The sequence below is a fragment of the Chinchilla lanigera genome, unplaced genomic scaffold (genome assembly GCF_000276665.1).
Source record: "Chinchilla lanigera isolate Chin_1 unplaced genomic scaffold, ChiLan1.0 scaffold00009, whole genome shotgun sequence".
NCBI classification, from domain to species: domain Eukaryota; kingdom Metazoa; phylum Chordata; class Mammalia; order Rodentia; family Chinchillidae; genus Chinchilla; species Chinchilla lanigera.
Genome location: NW_004955410.1, coordinates 21,995,334 through 22,005,510, shown reverse-complemented (window position 1 = coordinate 22,005,510; position 10,177 = coordinate 21,995,334). Strand labels below are relative to the sequence as shown.

At 46.7% G+C, this 10,177-nt stretch overlaps 1 protein-coding gene and 1 long non-coding RNA gene across 2 annotated transcripts; one reads left to right on the top strand and one right to left on the bottom strand.

The window, feature by feature from the left end:
* Window positions 1-27: 27 nt before the first annotated feature.
* On the top strand, window positions 28-1,530 carry Twist1 (twist family bHLH transcription factor 1; the record flags this gene model as incomplete). Its single annotated transcript, XM_005377354.2, is given in 2 exon segments — window positions 28-343; window positions 883-1,530. A coding segment is annotated over 1 exon segment (275 nt), but the record flags the coding sequence as incomplete, so codon positions are not given.
* A 1,920-nt stretch (window positions 1,531-3,450) lies between these two features.
* On the bottom strand, window positions 3,451-9,931 carry LOC106147753. The gene is made up of 3 exons (XR_001232695.1): window positions 9,862-9,931; window positions 5,881-5,970; window positions 3,451-4,181 (listed from the first exon to the last, which is right to left on the bottom strand). It is a non-coding gene; the product is annotated as an uncharacterized LOC106147753 (long non-coding RNA).
* Between the last annotated feature and the right edge of the window lie 246 nt (window positions 9,932-10,177).

Here is a 10,177-nt window from a genome sequence, read left to right as displayed (position 1 = left end):
ACGAGGAGCTGCAGACGCAGCGGGTCATGGCCAACGTGCGGGAGCGCCAGCGCACGCAGTCGCTGAACGAGGCGTTCGCCGCGCTGCGCAAGATCATCCCCACGCTGCCCTCGGACAAGCTGAGCAAGATCCAGACCCTCAAGCTGGCGGCCAGGTACATCGACTTCCTCTATCAGGTCCTCCAGAGCGACGAGCTGGACTCCAAGATGGCAAGCTGCAGCTATGTGGCCCACGAGCGGCTCAGCTACGCCTTCTCGGTCTGGAGGATGGAGGGGGCCTGGTCCATGTCCGCGTCCCACTAGCAGGCGGCGCTCCCCACCCCTCGGCAGGGCCGGAGACCTAGGTAAGGACCGCGCCTCTGCGCCGCTCAGGTGGCGGGCGGGCGGGCGGACGGAGGGACGGACGGACCGGACGCGGTGGCCGGGCCGCCTGGCCGCGCGCCTCTCCCCACGGTCCTCCCAGCCCTGACACCGAACCTGGCGCGGCTGCCGCGTTCCGCCTGCGTCCCCGGGAGCCTTTCGGTCCCCGCGAGGGAGCGAGGTGCCCCGGGGGCTGCGCCGGGGCAGGGTGTGCGTGTGCGTGAGCGTGCGTGACACACCGGAGGGAGGACCGAGCAAGAGTCCAGGGTCAAGGGGAAGAACGGTTCTGCCACGACCTCCCTTTCTTTGGGCTTTAACATTTCGTTCTTCTTAAAACAAATGTTTCCAAATTCCACCTCCTCCTTTCCGCCCACCCACTTCCTCTTGCCCTCGGGCTGAAATCCTTCCAGGTTGTTCCGCGTAATTTCTCGGCGGTGGTGATAACAGGGCTCACTTAGTCTTAGAGAACAGCCGCAGAGACCTAAACAGTAACCAACTTTCCCCCCTGTCTGGGTTTTTGCAGATGTCATTGTTTCCAGAGAAGGAGAAAATGGACAGTCTAGAGACTCTGGAGCTGGATAACTAAAAATAAATATATATGCCAAAGATTTTCTTGGAAATTAGAAGAGCAGAACCCAAATACAAAGAAACAGGGCGTGGGGCGCACTTTTAAAAGAGAGAGCGAGACAGGCCCCTGGACAGTGATTTCCAGGCGGGCAGCGGCACCATCCTCACACCTCTGCATTCTGATAGAAGTCTGAACAGTTGTTTGTGTTCCTTTATGTTTTTTTGACGAAGAATGTTTTTATTTTTATTTTTTCACGCATGCATTCTCAAGAGGTCGTGCCAATCAGCCAATGAAAGGAAAGGCATCATTATGGATTTTCTCCATTTTAAAATGGTAATAACCAGAGGAATTTTAAGAACAACTTTAAAAATAAAGATAACGGGATCAAACTGGCCTGCAAAATCATAGTCAGTTAATTCCTTTTTTGTTCTTCCTCTGAGGGAAAAGAAAAACTTAAAATACAAAAAACAACATTCTATTTATTTATTGATGACCCATGGTAAAATGCAAATAGATCCGGTGTCTAAATGCATTCATATTTTTATGATTGTTTTGTAAATATCTTTGTATATTATTTTTCTGCAATAAATAAATATGATTGAAAATTTTAAGAACCTTAGAGTTTGGTCTATATTTTTAAAGCTTAGGATTAAATTGGTGGTAAATACCTGCTTGTTTAACTCTAGAGGCACCCAGGAGGGAGGGGGCACTAATATAAACAAAGCAGGGAAAAACTCAAATAAACCAGCTACTGACAGGCACAGGCGTGTTATTTGAAAAGACAGCTTTATTATTATTCCATTTTGGCGTTCAGCGGGACCTAACAGCATCTCTCCTTCAACTCTTATCAAGTTCCCCAGTGGAAAACTTTCAACGAATTGGCTATTCAGCTCTCTTGTTTGTAGTTTGAATGAGTAACTCTAAAATACTCAAATGATTAGTTTGAAACCAGCACTATTTTTCTTGTTCCTATCTATTTTTGCCATTCGCTCTGTTCTTTGTGAGAATTCTTAAATAGGTTCATTTCAGAGACAAGATAATGTGGCAATGAAAATTATTTCTATACATGAATACGAATGCATGGAAAATACTGTTTCATTCAGTAGGAAAAATAATTTCATTTCTAATTTGTTTAATCCTTCTTTCATGACTGAGTGTGACATTCAGTGTCATGTTTACAGAAGAAAATAGTCTTGATGTTAGCTGAGAGGCTTGCTCCTATTTATACATAAAAAATGTATAGCTGTGGAAGAAAACTGAGTTTTCCAGTATCGTTGGTAACTTTTAAAACAGTTACTATTTTAAATGCTATGGCTATTCTGTTTCAAGTGGGCTCTGTAGTAAATATATTTTATCCAAAAGTGTGCATACTGTTTCCTTGAAGACATGCACAATCTCATGAAGTAAAACAATCGGAAGTACAAATGGTGCTTGATTTTTATTTCATTCTGATTATTTCTGAGCCAAGAACACGTTGGCGTTTATAAATAATGTCATTAAAGGTAGTGGGTTTTTTTTTTTATCAAACTTAGTCCTTAATTTTTTTTACATTCACTTTACTGAATTCAAGTGTAATTAGGGAGTCTTTCAAACTAGACAATTATTTTGGTGCCTCAGATAAGCATATGTATCCAAACAGGCTGTGTTGGCTTAGCTCAGGTGGAGGTTGCCTTATTGCCTGAAGGATTTTATTTTTCTCTTCACAGACCACAGAACAATGCTGACATGACAGTATTATAAATTTATTATTGTGAATATTTTCAACCATATTTTACAGTAAAGAGCCTGTAGCGTTTACTTGCAAGATTAGTGAAGGGTTGGGGAAATATTATTTGAATTTTGATTGTCTTTTACCAACTAATGAACAGGGAAGGGGATTGTGGATGTATAAATGGTTGTGTGTGTGTGTGTGTGTGTACGTGTGTGTGTGTGTGTGTGTGTGTAGAAGGTAGAAGTGTATAGTGTCACAGTACATAGAAGGGTAAAGGAAAGTATTAAAATGTTAATCTCTTTTGTATGTGTCATCCAACCACTTCCATTTTCTAAATTGTTCATGGGGGGAATCTTCTTGTTCACTAGTTTGGTCTGACTATTTGATATTTCAGATTTCTTGAGCTACATCAGAATGGAGCTGACCATCGTTGCTGAGAAGGTAAACACTATTTTAACTCTGGATGTAAAAACTAGATGTTTCAAAGAAAGGTAGTCTTCCATTTGCCTTTTTTTCATAATGCTTTACTTTTTCCACTTTTTTTTCCTAAGAGGAAACTGAAGAAAAGCAAGTGTCCCATTTATATTCACTAATACTAAATACAAGATACCAGGAAATATTTTCCTCTAGGTTTTCACAGAAATAAATGAACGAACAAAAAGTGGTGAATAGTTTTACTCTGAGGAAACTTCACGGTGGAAAATATTAACTACTCAAATACAACTTTTAGCTTGCAAATTCTATATTCTTACTTCTTATCTATATGACTTAAAATGCTCAACATTTTTTAGAATACAAATAAAGCCACCTGTGTTATCTTCTCCACCATTACTTCTTCTCACTTTTCTTCATTTCATTTTATTTTTGCTGCCTACATTTGCTTAAAAGATTCATCGATACCTGTTCTATCAGTAAGAAGATAAATCTTTCCATTTAGTTAGGTGGCTGGACTCAGGTCTTCCCCTTTAATCCAGAACGCATTTGCAAGGGGAGAGTATTGTAGTCAGTGGCCTTGGATGAATTCTAAAGTGTTGAATAAGTTGTTTATTGTGCAAATCATTATTTTGTTTTTATTTTTATCTGGTTGATAGCCTTCAGTCATAAGAAAGCAGTAAGTTTTTCTTCCCATGTATTTCCCCTTTTCGTGCATATCCACGCTGAGCACATGCCGAGATAATCATTCGCGCACAGTTGCAGGTACCCTCCCCAAAGCAGAACAGACTACTGATGAAATAACCTTACGCAGCAGAAACGCACACACCTTGTGTAGCTTTTCCCCACATTCAACAAAGGCACCAACTTCTTGCCCCTTCGCTCCTCGGGCTCATATTCATAATGGAGCTTTTTAAGGGACACTTGGCCTCTTGCAAAAAAGTAGAGCATTTTGCACATTCCACGGTTTGGCAAAGTCAGAGCTAGTTATTTTCTCTAGACCAGTATCAAGTTCTTCTCAGGCATATGATTTCACTTGAAGTCCTGCCCAGGAATCCTTCAAAGTGAGCGTTTGTCCCGCTCTCATGATGTCAGGCGGTTTTCCCTGCATCTGTAATTTGAAGAAAAACAAACAAACCTGCGGAGAACAAACGCCACGGAAACCCAAACAGAACTCGGTGGGGAGCAAGGGTCTCACCTGCGGTGGGCGCGGGAGAGGGGCGCGGGCCCAGGCTCCCCTGCGTGGGTGGCAGGCCGGCTGCACCTTGGAGAGGGTGACACTGCCCGTGCCCTCTTCAGATGGGGTGGACCCACTCCCGTCCTGCTCTGGAGGTTGTTTGGAGGCTGTGGCGCCAAGTGTCAGCGTTAGCAAGGGGAACAGCAGCAGCAAATTCAGGCTAAGGCCCAACCTCAAATTTCCAGAGACAGGCCCCGCATGAGCGACAAACGGGTCGGAAAGGGGATCCCCGGGGGCCACTTTTGCAGAATTTTCTGCTTATGTGTCATAAAGACTGCCCCGCCCCCTGCACCAGCGAAAGTGGAAGGAACTCGCAATGGCAAAATGGAAGGAGAAATCGACTTCGTAATATCTCAAAGCTGGCCACGCCACTATTTCTCAGAAAACTACTGACTCTTCTTGTAAATTGAGCCCTGGAAAATGCAAACATGAGGATGACTAATTTTCTTTATTTACTCAACAGCAAAAGATAGACCTAGTCAACAGGGCATGGCGTACACTCTCCATTCGGTTTTGTCGCCAGGCCCCACGACTGTGAGCCACTTAATGTTCTTAGCGAATCAAAGCACGTGTCCTTTGAAGAAGGTGTGTAATTGGAGTTTAAGGCATGTATGGAATTCCCAGATGTCTATAAAGTAAGGAGGAGCATGTGGCAGGTCACTGGAAGGTGGGGCAGGTTAAAATCACTCGCTCAAACGGTCCAGCTTTATATTCTCCCCCTTTATAAAGGCCAGCGAGATAATCCTTGGGGAAAGGTTGGGATGGGATCATAATAAATATTCATCTTCTTGTATCACACTCATAGTAACCATGGTGAGTAGCACATGGTCAGAAAACCTCAAAGAAAACACTCAATTACAGCTGGGATTTCGTGGGCTCCTTGCTACAAGATCGTTTGGGGTTTGCTTTAGTTGAGGGCCTCTAAGGGCCTTCTTTCTTGTTTACGTGGACTATTTTCTTTTCCTTCTTTCTTTCGCCCCCGTAAGTTTGTGAATGTGTACTTCTCCTTCTGCGTGCAACCTAGCTGAAGCCAGAGGAACAAAACTCCAGATTTGGAAAATAAAAACAATTCTCAAAGCATTCGTTCCAGAATGCGGCCTTTGGGGGGAAGGGAGATTGCGAGTCAGTGAAATTAAATTTCTGTAAAACATGCAGTTTAAACGTCTACCAGAGGGAAAGCTTGGTGAAAAGAGCCATCCAAATCAGTTTCTCTCCTTTTGCCTTTCACTGAGGAAGGTACAGACTGAGAAGCAAACGTGAGTTTGAGTGTTGATTATTAGGCAGCTTTTGCTTTGTTTGTGTTTTGTTTGGAGGCTGGAGCTTGAATCCAACTACTGCTTTTTTCCTTGGGTTCACAATGCTGCCTTCATTTACCTGCACAATTTAACCAGCGGCGAGGCAGACACCTCCGGAATCGGCTAAAGAAAGTGGCCGGGGCAAAGCTTGGCACCGGGAGGAGGGCGACTTTGGGGGAGTTTGGAGTCTGAGCAAAGAGCTCCACAAAAGTTACCGCTGGAGGGGAGAGGGTTGCGCCTGGGACACAAGTGTGACAAGTGAAAAGTTAGGCAGGTACCTGAAGGAAGTTTATCTTGCCCAGATGTTAAGGCTTTTCTGAAATGTCACGTGAGTAGAACAGATGTATAACTTGCAAATGGAGCCACGCCTGTAAATACAAGAAAGGCAAATGCTTGGAGGGAAATCCAGGCATTAATCATCAGCCTCCTTTTCTAGATATCTATTTACTCCTTTAAATATTTGCTTCCAGTGAGCGATGGTGCTTCTTAAATTAAGTAGATCTTCCAGAGGAAGTCACCACGTCATCCCTAACCCAGAGCCCGCGTCCCGCTAGACACTAGACGCGTGAGGTGTGGGGTGTGGGGTGCGAGGAGTGGGTATGGGGCTTATTTTGCCCCCTGCCCTCCCGTTTTCCTTCTCCACATTCCCCATCCCCCAAGCCTCTCCTCCTGCTTCTGGAAGACTTTTGATCCTGAGAAAAGTATCGGATCTCGGTTTGGAAAAGCTGAAACTAATCAATTGCCTTTTTGAAGGGGTAGAGAGTGATAAGAAGACTGGAGGAATGCCAGGCCTGACAGACCCTAAACCTCCAAGATGCTTAGATGGGCTGAAAGATGAGGGGGGATTCCTCCCTCCTGGGGCAGGGAACCGGCCCTCCTGAGCCTACAGGGAAAGGCTTTTTACTAAGAGACGTGACTGGTTTGATTGAAAAGGATTTTTAAAAATGAATTGTACACGTAAGAGACACTCCACCATGAAAAAAGGAAGCTCAGCTTATAAACGAAATTAAAATAAATTAGCAGTTGCCCAGTTGTGGAGAAAGAGCCCAATTCCTTTCTGTCTATTTAAGAAAGACTTTCATAAAGGTTATTGTTACTATTAACACGTGGTGCAGGCCTGCATTTCTGCACACAGTGAGATTTTAAATATTTGTCACCTATATGTTAAGACAGTGTATTGAATGAATTGTACTGTGGTTGTTCTTTCAAATGCAACACTATCTCCAGCTCTCTGTTACACTGACACTGCATCAGTTTATGGTATTCTATTTATCCATGTAGGTCTCTACTTTAAACAAAAGGTAAAAGGGTATTTTCTTCCACAATATTAAATCCAATTTTATGTCAGGGTTTATCTTCTTAGGATTTCCTACTGGCATGGTCAGAATTGGAATTCCCTTTAAGTGATCACATTAGCTTTAAGGGTTGTCAATTTTTTTAAGTGCCCCGGCCTAGATAAACAGACAGGTTCTTTCTCTCTATGGCATTTAATTTCAGTAACCATCAGCCATACTAACCTTGATTTATTACCTTCGGGTGCATGTCATCTGGTGATAACCCCCAAAACATCCAAGATGCTGTTCCAGTGGTCAGATCCTCCCCCTCTGAGTTTGCCTGATGTTCAAGAAGTTGGACTGAATGCCAACATCCTAAGTGTAAAGTTTACTTTTGGGACTGCTGTACCTCCATATTCTATACATAATACTGGACAGGAGTCCACATTTCTTGTTTCTGAAACACAGCATCAATCAAAGTGCTACGACTGTTGTTGGATTTGAACTTGCAGCGGAGATATCTCCCTACTGTAAATTTAGCAATGACTTTACATCCTTGCTAAATTTAAGGCCTGGAGATGCACTCCTTTTTTTTTTTTTTTTTTTTTTTTTGGTTTTTCTCCGGTACCGGGAACCAAACTCAGGACCTTGGGCTTGCCAGGCAGGCGCTTTGCCGCTGAGCTAAATCCCCAGTCCCGAGATGCACTCCTAATGGAGTCAGCGCTCCATTTCATGGGGCAGACTCCTGTCTTCCAGAACAGTATTCTTTAAAATGTTCTTATAAATCCAGTTTTCACCTTATGACAGAAAGAAATTTCTTTTAGCCTTTTGCAAAGGTTGTCTCTCACCTCATTCCACTCCTGACTTCTCTTGCTACCTCCCATCCACGCACACCCTTTAAAACTTCTAACTGTGTAACACGGAAAAGAGACCAGGAGCAGAGAATCCTTCTTCCTCTTTCTTCTCTCCTGGCCTGACTGAGTGAAACTTAAAACACATCTCATAGATCAGTTTTCCTCCTCTGATGTTAGGCATAGTCCACGACCCGGATTTTCAAATAGCCCAGGCTGGAGTCTGCAATGTTTAATCCAGCCAGCTATTAAATGTCCCCTGGCTAAATCAAGAATATAAGAAAGAACCTGTACAGGGATAATGATACCAAGAGCAGTTTGCTGGAGGGAGAAGGGGAGCTTAGGAGGGGGCAGGCAACCCCAGGGATCCTTTGATTTGGAAAACCCTGTTTTTAGAACTCCTGTCAGAGTAATGGCAAAGCTAAGAAACATGAAAGAACAATCCTTTGTTCCAGGATATGGTTTTAATGAAATACTACTAACACACACACACACACACACACACACACACACACACAATCTATTAATAACCACTTCAGAAATTCCGCTTTTCCTTTACCTATTAGGCACTAGGAGGGTCCGTAATGTGATCTCCTCCCTCTCCCCCTTTCCTGCCGCTTCGGGGTCTCCCCAGTTAAAGTGTAATGGTTGTTCTGACGAGCCGCGGGCTGAGACTGCCCTGCCATCCCGGCTCCCTGCCCGCCTTCTCTGTAGGGCGCCAGGCCTGCGGGATTTGGCTGCGCGGCCTCGGCTTCCCCCTTCCGAAGCCGGGCGCCCGCACCTCGGGAGCCAGCTCTCCGGGTCCCGAGCAGGAGGATTCTGAGAACGCGAGCAAATGTGAAACCCGGCAGAAGGCGTACGGAACTCTGCCTGCTTTGGCTCTATGTTGACCCTGCCCAGCACTTTCTGTTGATTTAAACCACCCGGAGGGACTGCAACCTCGATAGCAAACGGGGCTGGGGGCAGGGGAGGGGAGCGTCGGGCAGGGGGTGGAGATCGCAGAGAAAAACCAACAGCATGTGGGAGGGGGCAGGCAGCGGGACCGGGCATTTTAGCAGCCGCATCTGTCATCCGTAGCAGTGGACAGATAAAACCGGCCCGGATCAAAGAGGTCGGTTCATAAATCACCCATAAAAAACGGATTGTGAGGAGTAAAGGACACGTGTCCAATAATCTGACCCTGGCGTCCGCGGCCCCGGCGCGGTTCCCAGCCCCCTCCGTCCGCGGCCGCGCGGCGCGCAGCTGGGAGAGTCGGGGACCCCTGTCCCGTTCGAGGACCACCCGCCCCCGTCCGACCCCCTCCCCGAGTCTCCGCCCGGCCGCCCCGTCGGGAGCCGGCAACGCGGTTCGGCGCGGACTCTGGGTCGACGGAGGAAACAGCGGGGAAGGAATACGCGTGTTTGCCTTTCCGAAGCAAGGGAATTGCTCTCTCTAAGTCGGAGGTCTCGCCTCCGGGTCCCCTCTTAATGACCGGGCCCAGCTCCAGCTCTCTCCCCCAGAGCACCCGCAGGTTGGTCAGGTGCGCGGTGCCAGCGTGACGCGGCGGAGGTCGGGCTAGCTGCGCGCTGGGTTCCGGGCTTCCGCGTCCCGGCTGTCAGCGCTGCGCCTCCGCAGCGCCGCGGGGTTGAACTATCTCAGGCCGATCGCTGTCCTCCGCCCTAGCCCTGAGGGTATTCTCGCATAGCCCCCCCACTTCCCAAGCCCCGGACTCTGCCGCACCTGCCTCCTCCGGTCGCAGACACAAGCGAAAGCAGGGTCCAGCCGCATGCCGAGCGAGCGGGGCCAGCTGGGCTCGGACCCAGCATCGCGCGCTGGGCGGCTTTGGAAGCGCGGAGCCCCTCAGTCTCCAAAAGACATTTCACAATGCTAAGAAAGTTTGTGGATCGGTGTGGGGGGTGTTCATTGACCAATGCCCCTTCTTACCCTCGCTCTTCTGCTCGGTGTTAGCATCCTGCAGATAAGTAGGATTTTGCATATAATAGGTGTTTATGGTTCTAGGAGCTGCTCTTTGATCTAGGATTTGAGGGGTGGAGTGTCTAAGGGGTCTCTAGACGCTTGTCTGATTTGAATGCTTTTCAGAATGATTTATGGCAAAAAGCTCATTTCTGACACTTCCAGATGCCAAAGCTCTTACCTTCCTTGAAGGGATGAGGGAAACCTGCTTCCAATAGCCGTGCGGATGGGAACCCGCGTCTGAACGAGCCTGCCTGTCACTGTAAACTGACAGTGTGCACAGCCTCCTTCCAGAGCAGCCAACCTTCCCCTCCTGCTTGTTAAGGAGGAGGGAGGGATGTGCTTTAGGATGACGAAGTTACGGAGGGAAACCGAGTCATCCTCCTGCAAATTCAGGCTCTTCCAGGAGGTTTCTTTTGTGCAGTTAACCACCTGCTCTCACTGGTGGTTTGGCTAGTGCGGTTTGACCCCCGAACCCTCGCGTGAAGCGGAGCAGG